General features: G+C 35.6%; 2 protein-coding genes across 7 annotated transcripts; one reads left to right on the top strand and one right to left on the bottom strand.

Moving 5' to 3' along the window:
- The first annotated feature begins 219 nt into the window (after positions 1-219).
- On the top strand, positions 220-2,867 carry LOC144560448 (SEC-C motif protein). 2 transcript variants are annotated; one of them, XM_078309649.1, is made up of 5 exons: positions 220-488; positions 779-927; positions 1,272-1,433; positions 2,278-2,393; positions 2,725-2,867. In XM_078309649.1, exons 1-5 carry the CDS (start codon positions 296-298, stop codon positions 2,747-2,749), a joined length of 645 nt encoding a protein of 214 aa, XP_078165775.1. In that variant the 5' UTR covers positions 220-295; the 3' UTR covers positions 2,750-2,867. The 2 variants fall into 2 exon arrangements, with proteins under 2 accessions (XP_078165775.1, XP_078165774.1); XM_078309648.1 differs by having other exon boundaries at positions 222-488; positions 2,255-2,393.
- Positions 2,868-4,195: 1,328 nt separating this feature from the next.
- On the bottom strand, positions 4,196-10,778 carry LOC144560396 (WW domain-containing protein). 5 transcript variants are annotated; one of them, XM_078309584.1, is made up of 10 exons: positions 10,567-10,778; positions 9,564-9,644; positions 9,031-9,146; positions 8,338-8,921; positions 6,530-7,734; positions 5,919-6,001; positions 5,628-5,723; positions 5,477-5,550; positions 5,111-5,285; positions 4,196-4,609 (listed from the first exon to the last, which is right to left on the bottom strand). In XM_078309584.1, exons 1-10 carry the CDS (start codon positions 10,640-10,642, stop codon positions 4,529-4,531), a joined length of 2,571 nt encoding a protein of 856 aa, XP_078165710.1. In that variant the 5' UTR covers positions 10,643-10,778; the 3' UTR covers positions 4,196-4,528. The 5 variants fall into 5 exon arrangements, with proteins under 5 accessions (XP_078165710.1, XP_078165711.1, XP_078165712.1 ...); XM_078309585.1 differs by having other exon boundaries at positions 5,919-5,998; XM_078309586.1 differs by having other exon boundaries at positions 9,564-9,641; positions 10,567-10,765.
- Positions 10,779-16,747: the final 5,969 nt, after the last annotated feature.

The following is a 16,747-nucleotide window of genomic DNA, read 5'->3' as shown; positions in this document are numbered from 1 at the left end:
TAATATCCAATATGTTTTGCCATTTTTACAAAGAAAAACTCTAATTTAATTCCCGGGCCAATGGCACAACAAAAACACAATTTAACTGGGCCCGATGGGCCGTTTCCGAAACGGGATCCGGTCAAACCCACTTTTGGGTCAACGGCCCGTCATATTTAACAGTGGCCCGCTATATTGAGCTCCCTCAATAAGCCCATTTTCTCAGTGTTCATTCTGGCATTTGTGCCCAGTTGCAAGCGCGATAGTTAAAGAAAAGAAAGTTGGAAGTGGAAGAGGTTATCTCTTGCAAACAGCAATGGCGATGGCTGCTCGTCGATTCTTGCAAACCCTAGTTGCAAATCGGAGCTCCTGTTCTTACGACTATGGAATCATCTCCCGTTCAATAGCCTCCAGTCCGCGACTGGAGAGCATGGGATGGTTCGACAAGATAAAGAGCGCCGTCACTGGCAAAGGAGCAGATCCTCAACCCGATTCCTTCTCTCTTATATGTATTACCCCATTGATTTGAACAAAATTGATTTTTGCTTGAACTTTTCTGCAGATTGACTCCACACAAGTTTCGAGCATTTGCATTTATACCCCTTATTCGGCAATAATGACCTTAATGGATGGTGGATAGACATGAACCTTTAGGATTGGTTTACTCATACTAGGAAGTTAGTAGCATACTTAGTTTGCCTAATTTACCTTTTAATTGAGAGTATGAAAGAATGTTGAAATTAAGGGTATCTATACTTGCATGGCAAATAAATTCGCTCGTGATATTGTTATGTGGCAGATTTTGCAGAGCAAATGGATAAGGCAAGAAAATTGGGGACATTTAAGAATTTTGTGATGGGGCGGTGCAGTGAGGCCACCATTTCCAATGCATTTGAGAAGCACTCTGCAATCTTGCGTTATCTCGGCTCCATTGACGCCACTGGAGAGGTACTCATCTTTTATTCACCTAAATTCTAGTTATGTAAATCAGGAGTATATTTTACTTTTTGCTTGTTTAGTATTTATTTCTGTGGCATGAAAATTGCTCATGGCAAGTTTGCCAACGTATTTGGCTTAATGGTTGCTAGAGGATTGAAGCCAAAATTTGAACATAACTAATACAGATTATTTTTTTACTTCACTGTTACAAGAGATAAGCATCTGTAATAAATGTGACAAATACTTTGTAATTGGTGCTTATTCAACAAAATAATCATTAATGAATTTTAACTGGCAAGCAAAGCCAAGTCCTGTTCAATCTATGTTTTTTATGTTACAATACATAATTTCAGAATCTGACAAATAGTCACAAGAGTGATGCGGTGAAGCATTGCAATTGTACAATTGCAGACGTCGAGCATATACTAGCGAAGTACTCTTGGGCCAAAGAAGCCCAGAGAAAGATAGACAAGCTCAAGGAAGAGGGCAAACCTCTCCCCAAATCCTTTAGTGAGGTACTTTTTCTTTGATCTAATAAGAGAATTTGTGTGTGCACTCGCACGCAATGATAACTGGTTTTGGTTATTTTAGTTTATGACATGAAACAAATTAATTTTGTTAACAACGGTTTGCCTGCTTTTGATAAGTTGTTCTCTTTGGTTAGTAAAAGGTGTAGCTTGTAGCATTTGGTTTCCTCTTTGGTTTTGACATGTGAATACCAAATAAACCAAACCAGAACAAATTGTTTTGCTAATTCATACTATCTTATTGATTGATTTATTTGGTTAAACTGAATTAGCCAAAGTTTAATCGGTCCTTGCTCCTCAGTTAACAAATTACGCCTGTAAAAGTCTTATGCACACATGGATGGGTCTGGTTTTGCTTTATTTTATTTACATCCATTTTCTACTCTGCTCTTTTGTTGCAGTTTGCTTAACGGATGCTTAAAACCAACACTTGACCCAAAAAACCCATAAACAAATACAATACCATACAAACTGTTTGGAACTATAGCAGTAAACTTGATGCAAGTTAAATTGGTTTGCCAAAACCTTAACCTTAAGATAACCTGTGGGGTGACAGAAACAGTCAAGTCAATATTAAGATGTTACACTTCAGTCTCTTGTGCAGGGACAGAGCCATATGGGCCCAGAGGGTGGCACTTACTACCTCCTGGCCCAATAAAATAAAATAAAATAATATGATTCTGTCACATATACTTTTTTGCAGAAAAAATTACAAAAATATGCTTGTTGTTTAAAATAACAAAAAAAATTGCCCACCCTATCTGAATTCCTGGCTCTAGCCCTACTTGTGTGTTTGTGTTTGAGTTCAGAACAAGTTGCCGATATGTTGTAGGTGCAAAAGCTGGTGGGGACCACCCCTTTGGAGGTTGGTCGGGAAAACCTGGCAAAAACTGGCCAAATTAGTAGGAATGCTCCGTGTCCTTGTCGATCCGGAAAGAGATATAAAAGGTATCATAACTCTGAACATTCACTCAACATTATTATTATTATTTTCTGTTAAATACTGACATATGCCTTTGAAATAGAACTAGTCAAAAGACCAATATTTTTTTCTTAAAATTTTATTAATTTCATGCGTGTTCTGCTGCGTTTGGTGAAATATTTGGTGTACTTTATGCAAAATACAAAATAGGATTTCATTTTGCTTTCGTATTTTGGCTAATATAAGATGAAGGTTATTGATGACCATTGATTCTCTTAGATCACAACATTATTTAAATCACATTGCTTCTGTTTACATTTAGTATTTGTTTATTTGTTGTGGCCTCTTTTGTTACAGGTGTTGTGGAGCTAATACAACCTAAGGCAGGAAAATAGTGTTGATGTTTTTCCTTGTTTTTATGTTCTCTCATTCCTGTGATTAGTGATAATAAATTCTGTAACTTGGGTGTTATCCCAATTTTGACGGGTTACTATTTATTAGATGCCTTCGTTGACTAAGTAGTTGACATATCCAAAACAAAAAAATTATAGCAATGATGAAGAACATTGTATCTGTGATCCTTTGGACTGCAGAAAACCCAGCATTAACATGTAACAGAACATATGATAGTTTTATTTGGGTCTACAATTTCTAATGTGATTCATTTTGAAATAATACCGAGTAGCTTCCAATATATTCCAATATATGTTGGACCATATGGTAGTTTCTAATGTGAATCAAAATGAAAACTACCCGGAAATCAGTCACGTGGTAGTTTAATAAAATCATATGGTAGTTTGAGCTTATATTATCATATGTTCTGGTAGTTAAATCACAGCATATGGTAGTTTCTATTATCACATTAGAAATCACAGCCTAATTTGTGTGATTTTATTAAACATGGTAGTTTTCAATGCTTATATCCATCGTCGTACCAGGAACGAAAACAAACAAACTTATATATGATAAAAATAAGGATATATATTTAATTGATGTGACAAAATAACCCACAAATTAGGAACACACATACATATGTTTTTGTGATCATGTATACTAGGTAGCACTCCCATCCAACACAAAGCAGGCAGCATGTAATTAATAAAAAATAAAATGAAAGAGAAGGCATATAATTATAAATTGGTGACTCAATATCTTAAACATATATACAATCAGTCTTTTGTATAGATGATGGGGTAAGGTGCTTTGTAAAGCATATGCTCTCTTGCACTTTACGCTCTTAATTTTAATTTCAAATCTTAATTAAATAGTTAATCTAATTAAGTAGTCAATCTGAATTGCTCATCTCTATTACAAAATGTACTTGAAGACCAAATTTATATTTTAAAAAATAAAACTAGTACACTTCATTACATAGATACAAACTTGTTTTTCATAATATTATGGGCTAAAAAAAACAACAATTTGTATCGATCTAATAAAATAGTAAAAATTTCCATAAAAACATAAAATTTGGTATACCATATTTTATTGCAGATATCATTTTGAGCGATTCAAATCGACTATATAAACTTTAAGAACAATACAGAATCGGTTATTTAAACTTTAAAAACAATACAGAATAGCATGAAGCATAAGAGGTCAACAGGTCCATATTTTATAAAACATACTATTACTTAATTCAGATATACGTGACTGATTGCGTAGTAGCTAGCACGACAATCTATTAATTATTGTCGTCATGCCCAAATAGATCGTTGAATTCAAAGCTAAAAACGCTCCCTAAAGCGGAACCTAGGACAACCTTTCCAATAGTGCTGGCAATCTTAGGAACTCTGCTGACGTAGGCTCCAAGTCTGTAGTAGAGGCGGCCCCAACAAAGTATATATAAAAAGGGATTTTTGGTGAAGATTTTTTTTTTTATATATAACAGTTAAACAAGGCACAATGGAATCTATATATACTCTAAAGCTATGCTCCACGGAGGCTAGGGGAGGAAGAGGGATTGGGACAGGTGAAATCTTACAAGCCAATCTGGATGGGGTACAAAATGGGCAAAATTGTATATTGCTGTAAATTCTGAAGCAACTATGTTTGGCAAGTCCGGTCTCTCTGATCCCCAATCAACCCTCTACCCTCTTCTAAAGCGCCATACAGTTCAAAATGTATACAAGAAACACTATCTGAAAACAGTTCTCCCCTATTAAATAGGTCTGACCCAGGATGTCTCAGAAGTTGAAGCATTTCCATAATACACCTGCTTTGATGATTCATCCCAGTATGCCTGCAATCAAAACAAAAACAAATAGTACAAAAGATAAAACATGTTTGATATTACAACCATCTGTAAACTGAAAACTTTGCTTGACATAATTGTTTTTCCTTTGTTTTAAGAGATCAAAACTAGAAGTCTCAAACTATATTTGACTTCAATAGCTCTGGCATTTGTCAACATATTAACATATCACACATGTTCCTTTTTAGATCATGTATCCTTGTGGTCCCAGAGCATCTTGATTTGTACCATTTTGGTCTGTATAGTCCATTTTCAATTAATAAAAATCCTGGTCTATGGCAATGTAGGAGACATTTCGGTAGGCTGTCCATTAACATAAAAATGTAATCCACTCTTGAATTATCCTTCATTCCACAACTGATGAAGTAACAAGCAAAACTTTTCAGGACCTCATGTGTAATTTGCTCTTTTAAAAAAAAAACAAAATTGCATCAGTAACTCTTGTAGTAAACACTAATGACAATCTACAAAATGCAGAAGCAAGCAGACCTGCCAACCAGAAGGAAGACCAATGGAGAGTTGGCCAAGGTCAAGCTGTTCTTGTCCTTTTAGTTTCTCATTTTCAATAACAGTTGTAGCAGCAGTTGTTGCATCTGGTGAGGTCTCAGTTAGATCCTTCATTTTGGTCTCCTTATTAGCTCTTTTCCTTTTCACTCTTTCTCTCCTGTTACAATCATCACTAAATTAATTAGCATGATGCATCCTTGAGTGATTAAATGTTAAATACTATTTATTATAGGCTTTAATCTTTAAAAAGATGAGTTTTACTGTGCAGGTAGTATTATGTTTAATACAATTTTTTTTTTTTTTGGGGGGGGGGGGGGGGGGGGGGGGGGGGGGGGGGGCGGGGTGTACCAGTCACCTCCGAGAGGAACAAAATTGGCATTGTCTTGAGCTTCTCCGCTGGTTAATTGATGCAATCGCCAGGACTGAAAATTCAGATATTTAAATTAATAATACTGTAGCCAAAGTGACTAATATATACATAGTAAACAGTGAAAAGTACCTCTATTGCCTTCTGACGCTTCCTTTCTAATGCCTCATAAGCACTTTCAGGCTCATCATCATCATCTCCGTGAAGTTCCTCTTTTGCCGCATTCCACTATATAAACCCAGAAAAGCAAAAAAAAAAAAAAGGTTATTTAATCCTTTTACATAAATGCCCCCTATAATCTCATTATAACCACAAGCCCAAATACAGAGTTGAACTCTAATGTGAACTTGTTGCAAAAAGGAAAATATGCAAACTTCTGCAAACAAAAGAGAAATCTAGAAAAAGAAAGAGCCTCAGGAGTACCTTGTTCACTAGGCTTGCAACTTTCTTATTTGACCTTAATGTTGATGCAACCGCAATTGAACGCTTCTTGCTTTTCACAACTGCTTCAAGAAAAAAATAACATGTAAAGCAGTTCAATTTGACGAAGATACAACCATAAAAGGCATTATAATTCTCTCTGCAAATTGAAGACAGGAGTTTGGATTAGAACATATGGAGCAACTGTAACAATAAACATCATGTCACCCGTAGTACCCATATTTTTAACACAAATTGATGACGGAAGTTCTAAATTAAATGCACAATTGAGGGTAAACCTACTATATCTTGGGTCCAATTAAGACTTAATGTGTATGATGAAAATGTAACACGAAATCAGGAGTCAACCGAGTTCACTGAGACTTAATTGAGGCCCAATGAATAAGGTCGCTCAAGAGAATAATCGCAGAAACTGCTACCATACCCACCTCGCACAATAATAGTCAACCCTCCACAATTAATGTCTTTCTTGACGTTGTTATTTTCTCTTTTGGGGTTATATCATAACATGTATTTTATAGAGCACCCTGCCTGACATGTAAATTCCACTGGTAAATCTATATACGAGCCTCAACTATAGGAATAAAGAATACCTTTAGGTTGATCTTTAGAAACTGCTGGTGGTACAGCAGATGACGTTGCTGCACCTGATGGTATGGCCACTAAAGATGCAGCAGCAGATGTTGCTGCAGCTGAAGAAGCACCAATGGATGATACAACAGCTGATGATGCAGCATCTGAAGATCTGGAAACTAATGAATTTCCTGATACATGGACACTTCCAACAGCTTGGCTAGCAGAAGAAACTAAGATTTCATTTGCGGTACCCACATATGATCCAGGAGGATACACAGATAAGCTGCACTCAGGCTTGTTAGGAATTTCTGCAGCCCTTTGTCCTGCTGGGACAGCATAATTATACACTGCCGGTTCCACCATACCATTAGCAGTTACTGCCTGAGCAACTGCTCCCGAGACTGGTGCTGATAGCTGTGCTGATGCAGTGTAGTACGCCTGATAATAGTGGGGCTGCGTATAACCGTTAGCAGCACTATAGTCATATGAAGGTACAGCCATATAATTCTGGTAAGGAGGTATCGCCTCTGCAACAGAATAAGAAACAGATGGTTCTTCTGGAGGTGGAGGCGGTACCACTTCATCTTCAGGAGGCGGTGGTACTGGTTCATCTTCTGGAGGTGGTGGCGGTGGGGCCCAATCATCAGGTAGTGGTAAGGGCGGAGGTGGTACTTCACCCTCTTCTAGAGAAGTTAAAGGCAGTTCATTCTTTGTGTTTGTGACATCTGTCACAATATTTTCTTCATCAATCTCCATTTCTACATCCTCTATTGGGAGTATAGTCTCCTCTTCTCTAACCTCTTCTTTTTCTTTTTCCTTCTCTTGTTCTCTTTCCATTTCCTTCTCTACTTTTTCTTTTCCATTATCATCTTGTTCTTTTCCCACTTCCTGTTCTTCGTTTTCTTTTCCATTCTCTCCATGTCCTATTTCCATTTCCATTTCTTCGTTTTCTCTTTCCTCTCCATTTTCTGGCTTCTGGTTAGAAGTTCCAAAACTAGATAATGTGGCATATGTTTCTTTTTCAACTTCTTCTTCTGTGCTGTCAGGGGAAGATTTGGATAGAGAAACTTCTGCATTCTTGATGTTAGTCTCTAGACAACTCAGCTTTGACTGAGTGTGAAGCCAGAAAGGGAACAGGGACATTCCATATGGTTTAAGCTCCTTACAGTCTGATGTTCTAATTTCAATCTCCTCTTTAATCTTGTCGATTTGGGTAGATGACCTGCAGCAAGAAGGAAGCAATGTAAGATAAAAAACAAAGAGCTTCAAAGTACTAGAGCAAAGAATACTCGGTCTCATAATATATAAGCCGCCTTACGGGTATTGTACCTCAAGTTATGGTGTCCAAGATTGTATTTTGAGCTGGTAAGTAAACCTTTTCAGATTATTTGATCATATTTCAATGACCAAAATCAACTGAACTCCTCGGAGCATCTCCAATGGCTTGCAAATGCAATTGCAAAGTCCTTGTTGGCAGTTTCATTTCTATTTTCAAAAATATTGAACCCTTCCAAAATTTGAAAGCTTTCATATGAGAAAATTGGTAGTTACTATACTTTAAAAAGTAAAATTTTGCAATTACTACTCTTTCGTGAATGCATTTATTTTGCAATTAGTGGCTACTTTCAATTTGACAACTATCTTGCAATTGCTAATCAATTGCATTGATGGAGATGCTCTCACTCAAGCAAAAGAGAACAAAGAGAAAAAAAATGAATCAATAGGACACATGAGTGGATATAGTTCCCTTTGGTGGGTACAGGTACGAGCCCGAATCGAAGGTCACTAAAGTCAAAAGCATCTAACCAAAAGAACAAGGGCTTACCCATCTAAAAGCTTCAACCTCTCCAACAAATCCTCCCCGTATTTCACAAGTTTATCTGGGTCAAAATCCTCAGAAAATGTTGTACCACCATTCACTCCCTTATCCTCTTCTGTGGCCACAGGATAGCTTTTAGCCGGCAAACCAGTATCTTCAAAACCAGACATTTGGCACTCAAGTGGCAAAGAACCCGGTTCCACCAGTTCAGATACTCCTCTACCAGCTTCAGTACAAGTGGCATTATCACTAGCAGCTACATCATTAGGTACAGTAAGTACCAGGCCAGCCGGTACTTCCCAAGAAGTCTCTCCGGTGAGTGTGTTCCAGTAATAGCACTGATTTGTCTCTGCATGCATCACCATCTTCCAATCACCACCAGCATCACTAATTGTTTGCATGACTGGCTCACATGAGGAGCTTTGAGTAATCTGATTTTCAGTTGCTAGTTGCTCGGTTACAGTTGCTTCAACTTCTTTGGAAACATTTTCAATTTGGTCATCACCATGTTTAAGATCTTTAATAGTAGCAGGAGCTATCTCTTGAAGACTGTTTCCTGCTTTGTCAGTTTCGACCGTATTTTCTGTGATCTGACAATAAATAAAACAATAATAAAAATGAATGCACCTTAACTAATCTCCTCATAGAGCAATGTAAATAGCAGCAGAAAATTTGAAAGAAAAAAAATGCCACAATTACCTGACCATTTGGAACAGAACCCGCCATGGTCCTATCACTAGGTCTCTCCATCTCATCCTCATCTGAGTCCTCATCAGTGTACTGGCTGAGAAGTGACAATGGGTTCTCCTTCTCACCTGAAACACAACATATTTAACATTCTTACAAGGCCCTAAATTTATGAATTTTCAAACATTCAATAGATAAACAACACAAAGCATGTTATAAGAAACATATAAATATAGACAAAAGTATATACTGTAAATCATTAGGTAACCTGACAGTTTGTAAATAGATCAGGTCAGGGGGTACAAACCATATAAAAAGATAGAGACATACGAACCGATGAATCAACCATCACCTCCAGTTCGGCTGGGAAGTGAGAATCCAGTCAGAACTCTCCTTGTCAGTGAGCAACCCTGCAAGTCTCAGAGAAACCAAATACTTGCTGGATATAACGTAACCTTGACTTTATTATGTATTCCTTTTTTCGACCAAATAGTACGTTCCCTCCTCTAAATAGTCCTTTTTGAAGGGAAATTGGTGAAACCAACCTGAAGTAGGTGAATCTGGAACCCCTGTTTCTCCGCCATGGTTTAAATTGTCTCTAGCTCCCTCTTGTAAGGACAAATCTTCTAAAAACATAAAGGTACTATTCAGCATCAGTTACAAAACTCAGATCAAATTTAATTAAATGCACATAAAGTAACCATCATTTGGCAATCATAAACCAGTTAAACATTTGACATAGCCTCAAACAGATTTCAACCCTTTACACCCTTAGTTATGCAAGCAAAAACATTTATATTAACAAATAAATAGGAAAGACTGGTACTGAACAAGCAATCGCCTAGCCGAGGTGGAAGCAGAAGTGAAATTAAAATTATTGGTAACCACAAAGCTTAAGTCAGAGTTAATATTCCAGGGTATAAAGAAGTTTCACAGGTGTAGAAGATGCACACAGAGGCAGAGAGATTTTGATAGTGGCATGAGCATGGGTCATTTGACATTTTCCAATGCGGTAACAAATTGGTCTATGTTGAATTTGTTCATGTCTCCTTTGTTGGCTGTGTTAGGGGCCATATGATAGCCAAAGATGTTTAGGGTTTAGGGTTTAGGGTTTAGGGTTCAGGCAGGTATACACGCCTCTATTATAGACTGGTATAGGATTGAGGGAGTTGCGAGGGGTGTGGTACAACCAAGGATGTTACTGTTCTAACCAAGGATGTTACTGTTCTAACTCTTTTCTTCATGTCTTGCTGAGGCTTGATACCCACCCCAGAAGGAGATTTTCAATTGGTGTCCTTCTGTTATTTGATTTCTCTTGGAGGTTTTTCTTGACTCGATAATTTGAATTATCAATGTTTTTAATACAAATAACAAGAATAAGTGAATAACTATAAAACTTCAAGTTCGGAAGTATAATTAATCCAGTGTTTCAGCGGAGAAACCCGTCTCTATTTGATCATGACTACCTGGTACAACTAACAGTACCGTCCCAGTCCGACACAAACCGTAGATTTTTCATAAAAAAAAGAAAGAGAATAGTTTACTCACCAGAGGGATCGGCGAAGAGATCGAGCTTAAATCTCCGACTAGCCCCCATGGCCCGGCGATCCTTCCTCTTTCCCATAGTCTTAGAATTAGGGTTTCGTGGCTTCTGTTATTTTCGTCTCTTCGACTAAATGAAATACTAGGGTTTGTGTTGAAAGAAGCGCAACGAAGAAGAAAGCGAATAAAAATTAGGGATCACGTGTCACAGTACGTGAATGGCCTTTTAATGTAATAATATAATATAATATAATATAAACAGTCGGTTGCGGTTGCGGTTGCGGTAGCAGGCTTCGAATGAACGATCGTTAAAGCCTGAGCCCAGAATTTAAAAGGCTTTAGTCCATAAATAGGAAAGATTTTTAAAGGCTAATAAAAAAGTCACCACGCCAACCCCCCTAAATTGCCCATTCTAGTGAATCACTCACAACTCGCTCGCTAAAAGTTAATTAACAACTCGTTTATTATCAACTCACTTAAACTCGCTTATTAACTTAATGAGCCGAGTATGAACATATCCAACTCACTCATTAAGAACTGAGTTACATGAATCCTACCACATCCAATCCCAAACTGTATCAAATCTAAATAAATCAGGTCTCTGCCGCATCCAATCTCATGAATGAAATCCAATAAACCAAGTTTTTTAGGTCAATCAAAAGAAAACGCGCAACAACTAGCAGACCAAAACCTAAAGCGCTCAATCTATATTATTTTTTTGTTAAATTATGTATTGTTGAATGGATTATGTATTGTTTGATTTTGTTAAATACTTAAATTATGTGTTATTTGATTTTATTAAATTTCTTATAGACTAGTTTTTTGTTAATTTGCTTAGTGAAGGTTAAATGAATTATGACAATTTGTTAAATTCTATAACTCATAATTCGTGACTCGCTCATAACTCGCACGCTAAAAGTTCATTAACAAATCGCTCATTATCAACTCACTTAAACTCGTTCATTATCAACTCATTCATTAACTTAATGAGCCGAGCAAGATGATATCCCCACATTTTCAAATATAGTTGCATACTTTTATTCGCTAATAATGCCATAGTTTTCACGTTTCCAATATCATATTTGATAAATAGTGATGCTGTCATTTTCAATTAGGGATGAACATGTTCCCATAAAATTTCCTATAATCGATTTTAGTGGTATTCTGGTTTCTCTCAATGAAAACGGATCATCTGCCCACTACTCTTACACCCCAAAAAAGAAATGATTCATTAGTGCATCCAGCCATCCAGTCAATTTAACAGGCCCACTTTTGTACTAGAAAAAAAAAAAATTCGGGCAACCTATTCAAACCCTAAGACTCCAACACCCATAGGAGTTGTTCGGCAACAAGGATTTAAGAGTGAAGAATTAAGAGTTTAAGGAGCGCTAAGGAACTAATGTTTGGTTGTCTTAATCCGTGAATGAAAGCTAAGGAAGTTAAAGGAAGGGGTAGAGGTGCCTTAAGATCCGGGCAGAGAATTAAGATTCGAGCAAAATGAGGTTAAAGGAAGCTAAGGAACCGGTATTTGATAGGATTAAGCGGCTAAGGAAGCTAAAGAAAGCGGATTAAGTCTTAAGGAGGCTTATTCCTTGTTGCCGAAAGGCCCCATAGTGATGTGATTTGGGTATAATTTGTGTTTAATTCGCATATAAAATATTTTTTTGACATTTTCAAACTGAACTCCGAATAATACGTTTTATTCGCGAATAAAACACGAGTCACGTATTATTCGCTATAAAAACGCTAAAAAAAATTTTGAATTTTTTTTTGCTAGGTTTTTTTTGGGGATTTTTTTTTTTGCTTACTTATTGTACCGAATCATTTCCGAATTACACCCGAATCACAAATTTTTCAACTCTTCAAACTGAGCCCGAACTTTTCGTTTGTCACTATGTTAACACCTACCAAAAACACTTGGCTACAAGAAGATTGCATTCCCATGTGCCACAGAAGAACCGAGCTAGCACATGTATAAGTACAAGTGTACAACACTTATTGGAGAAGAAGCAAAAAGAGGCATCGAGAAAGTAATCATTCATCAAGCGGCGATGCGAGCCTAAGGGCATTCGACTCAAAAAAAAAAAAAAAGCGGCGATGTGCTTTTAAGCGCTTTTGCCCAACCAGCCAATGCTTATCCTCCAGCTGGCGCAAAGCGCAACTGGTGAACTGCGTTTAATCTAAGGCGGAGTCTCCATGTGACACGTGGACCACCACGCACCACTTCTCAGTGGATAATACCGCCAGCTAGGATGGCCACTATGATGACGTCATTACTCCACCCGACGGGGACGCACCTACCCCATTTTTTTCTTAAGACTGTAATGCCCCTGACAGTTGGAATCTATTTACTATTATAGGCTGCTAATTTCAGCATGAAAAATAAATACAGTTATTTTTCTTTTCCTTAGACGGGAGTAGTGTTTGGTAAACGGTCTGGGCAAAATCTGGGCAGGGGCATAGGTAGACACGGTCACGGGTATCACGGATTTTTTTTTCAAAAATCTTGCCCTGCCCGTTTAATACCCGTGCCCGTCACGGGTTCGGGGGCAGAACGGTCCGGGTAGGGGGGCCGGGCGGTCCGGTCCAGTCCGTTTTTTTTTTCCCTATTTTTTCTGTTTTTTTTCTGTTTTTTCTTTTCTTTGAAAACCAATAAATTGTAAATCCAAATTTATACCAATTAAAATTCATTTGACATGGTTGTATATTTGAACTCAATAATTTTTGTTATAATCAAATATAAATATTTTTTTATTGAAATATAAATAAATTATAAATCAAAGCAATGTACTCATGCAATTAATTTTTTTTATTGCTTTTAGTATTTAAAAATAAAAAATATATATATATATATCAAATTAATTTATGAGATGATCAAATAAAAATTAATATTCTTGTCAATATGACGTTTTGAAAGTAATTTCATTAAAATATATGAAATTATCATATGTCTATTAAATTGCAAATGAAATTGTCATTTAAATTATATATTTTAGTCACTTTATATAAAATAAATTTATGCATGTCTAATATAATTAGTTTAAAATATTATTTTTTATGTGAAAATGGATTGGTTTGGAGGGAATTTTAAAAAAAATTGAAATTTGAAAAAAACGGGTACGGGTACATGATCACAGGCGCACGGGTTCACGGGCACAGGCATCACGGGTACGGGTTAACGGGCACGGGAGTATGCATGGGTTTTTTTTGAAAAACCGGGTCCGGCCCATTTAATACCCGTGCCCGTGTACCCATGTACCCGTGCATACCCATGGTACGGGCACGGGCGGACCGGTCCGGATTGAGTCCCGTGAGCATTTACCAAACACTGGACGGGAGTAGTGACGGAACCAATTTGTGCTGTAATTAGTCAACAAGACGCAGTTAATTATTGTCGTGTGTTGGACGCAAAGGGATTTTTTTAAGTGAGAGTTTCCACCCAATATTCTCACAATAGACTTTTATTTTATGTCAATTTTTTTTTAATTTGTGAGTAAAGATTTTGCTATCATAGTTAGAATGGCATTGACATCGCGTTATGATATGCAATATAATTGGGTTGATTTGAATTGTTTATATTAAAAAACACTTTTTAATAAGGAAACAATTCTAATGTATCCATTATAAACTTCTAAAATAAAAAAATCCAATATGTCCATGAAAACATCATAATATTTTATATCTCCATAAAAAACTTAATAATTTTGTTCCATTCCCTTTTATTATTTTAACCTTTTATTTACTTATTTTAAAATTTTAATACAAATATACTCTCATCTTTTTCAAATTTTATTATCTTTAATTAGACATGAGTACTGGATTTTTTATTTATACTTTTTTTTAAAGTTCTATGGAAGCTTTATATGGAGCTTTGTTTTATCTCTTGAGTACTTTGCTTGCTTGCTATTTTTGTTCTCATTTAGTCATTTTATTTCCCCTCGTATGATACCTTTTGTGTTAAAAATTTCTTACTTGAACAAGTTCAGAAGTCAAAAAAAAAAGAAATAGACAGTAGCCAAGCAACGAGTGTTATTAAAACTGGACTGGACCGGCCAGTTTGATCGGAATAAAACCGGATCTGAAGGCATTACCGGTTCGTTTTAATGAGAAGACCGGATCCGAAGACATTATCGCCCAGTTTGAAAAAACGCTGAACAGTTCAGCAAAAAGTTTCGAGTTTTAAGTACCTAACTTTACATTTTCCATCTTTTTCTCCGAATTTATTTCTTTCAGTTCTCTTTCCCGTCTCTTCTATAGTTAGATTGAAAACTTGTCAAAATTTGAAAATATTTATGAAAATAGAAGAAATTGTGTTGGTTTTCAATTTCTAAATCCTCTCGCGTACTGTAAAATTAAGCTCATCCATAAGTAAGAGAAGCTTATCCACCTCATGATTAGAATTCATTGTCAAAACACGAATCCATTAGTGTAATTGCTCAATGCTCTTAATTGTGTTCGATAAATTGCTTAAATCAAATTTTGAGTTCAGTTTTGTGAAATAATGTTTTTTTTTAATTTAATTAGAAGTTGAATGTGCTCAAGATTTTCTTTTATAGTCACGATGTTATTGTATTGAATTTGTAAAGCTTATCTTATATAGGCTTGAATAAAATAATATGTTTATTAATGTTTCCAACACCTGTGGCAAAAGAATATATCTTTCCGGTATTTTCTTGGACATTAAACTGGAGATTGAAGTAAGAATTTATATATTCGTCCCAGTACATAGTACCAGTTTGACTGAATATGATTTATGTATCAAGTTCTAACTCAAAACATTCAATGGCCATGCCTAGCCGATTTTTTTATTTATATCCAAAAAAATAATTAAATTTCAAAAAATAACCGAAGCTGAAAGAGATTTTGAAATCTACCCAAACCGGAAAAAAAATCGATTTTTTTTTTATATCCCGTTCAGCTTCGATTATTTTTTGATTTTATCCAATAACTTACAAAATGTTAAACATTAATTATTATTAAACTTTATTTAACATTAAGTATTGGAATTATTTATGATGCATAACTACTTGTATATATATATATAATGTATAATTATCAGCCTATATAATTTTTTTTTTTAACTTTATTGTGTGCATACATATATGCATATTGAAGATCATGCTTAATACGTGGTCATCAATTAGATGCCATAACTAGACTAGGCACACATAACATTTTCTTTACGCGAAAAATATATTTTGTGTGAGAAACTAAGAATCATTTAATCTCATCAGTAAATCATTTAGTCGTGACTTAGAATCATTCAAACTGAGAAACTGAGAATTATTCAATCTCATCAGTAAATCATTTAGTCTTGACTTAGAACAATTATCTCGGATATAAAAAATTTCACACAAGAGGTCTAATAAATTTAAAAAAACTGCCAACATTGTTGCACTTAACAAAATTATTAAAAAACTTTACATTTTGTCCTTCTTTTAAAAAAATTGAAACATATTGTGTTTCTCTTCAAACATTCAATAAATATCCTTGTGGTGCCTTTCTCCTCCTACCTCCATTTACATCTCTATTTTTTTTCCATTAGTCTCATTTATTCGATCCTATTCTTAATACAAAAGGAGGGATAGAAAAATAATGAAATGATTCTCGATTTAAATTTTTTTTGAAAAAATTTCTAGTGTGCCATACAAACTTTTGAAATAGCCAATTTTCCCATCAAAATATTATAATATCCAAAATCCCCACAAAAACTTGACATCCTTTCTTCTATCCCTTTTTAATTATGTAATCCATCATTTAATTATTTTAAAAATTGAATTGACCAGTATGCACTTTAATCTTCTTTTTTCCTCATATTCAACAAACATAGAAAATCTACAAGTTAAATAGAGTAGCTATATATCTAGAATTTTATTATCCGAAGACAAGATATGAAAGCAGGGGTTCCGCATGACACATCTTCACCTTGAGTTTGTAGCATTTGCTAAAAATTGGATACAATTTTTGAAATAGGATTAAAATTGGAAATCCTTTCTGAAGGTGCCGTGTAATTAGAGAATACAATGTTGTAGTGACCTAACAAATTAGCTTAAATAAATTGCACATAAGAGAATTAATTCAGCTGTCTAATCCATGTGGCGGCCAAATCCAATGGCTGCCAAGTCACTACTCACTAGAGCACAACACTGTACGAGATCCAATCCTTGGAAAGTGCATATATATATAT

The sequence above is a fragment of the Carex rostrata genome, chromosome 10 (genome assembly GCF_964058835.1).
Source record: "Carex rostrata chromosome 10, lpCarRost1.2, whole genome shotgun sequence".
NCBI lineage: Eukaryota > Viridiplantae > Streptophyta > Magnoliopsida > Poales > Cyperaceae > Carex > Carex rostrata.
This window is presented reverse-complemented; position numbering and strand designations above follow the sequence as displayed.

Coding starts and splice junctions, on each gene's coding strand:
- LOC144560448 (XM_078309648.1), top strand. CDS start 296: ATGGCGATGGCTGCTCGTCGATTCTTGCAAACCCTAGTTGCAAATCGG. Junction 489..778: donor CGATTCCTTCTCTCTTATAT/GTATTACCCCAT, acceptor GTTATGTGGCAG/ATTTTGCAGAGCAAATGGAT. Junction 2,394..2,724: donor TCCGGAAAGAGATATAAAAG/GTATCATAACTC, acceptor CTTTTGTTACAG/GTGTTGTGGAGCTAATACAA.
- LOC144560396 (XM_078309584.1), bottom strand. CDS start 10,642: ATGGGAAAGAGGAAGGATCGCCGGGCCATGGGGGCTAGTCGGAGATTT. Junction 9,147..9,563: donor TCCAGATTCACCTACTTCAG/GTTGGTTTCACC, acceptor GTTGTGTTTCAG/GTGAGAAGGAGAACCCATTG. Junction 8,922..9,030: donor GTTCTGTTCCAAATGGTCAG/GTAATTGTGGCA, acceptor ATTTATTGTCAG/ATCACAGAAAATACGGTCGA.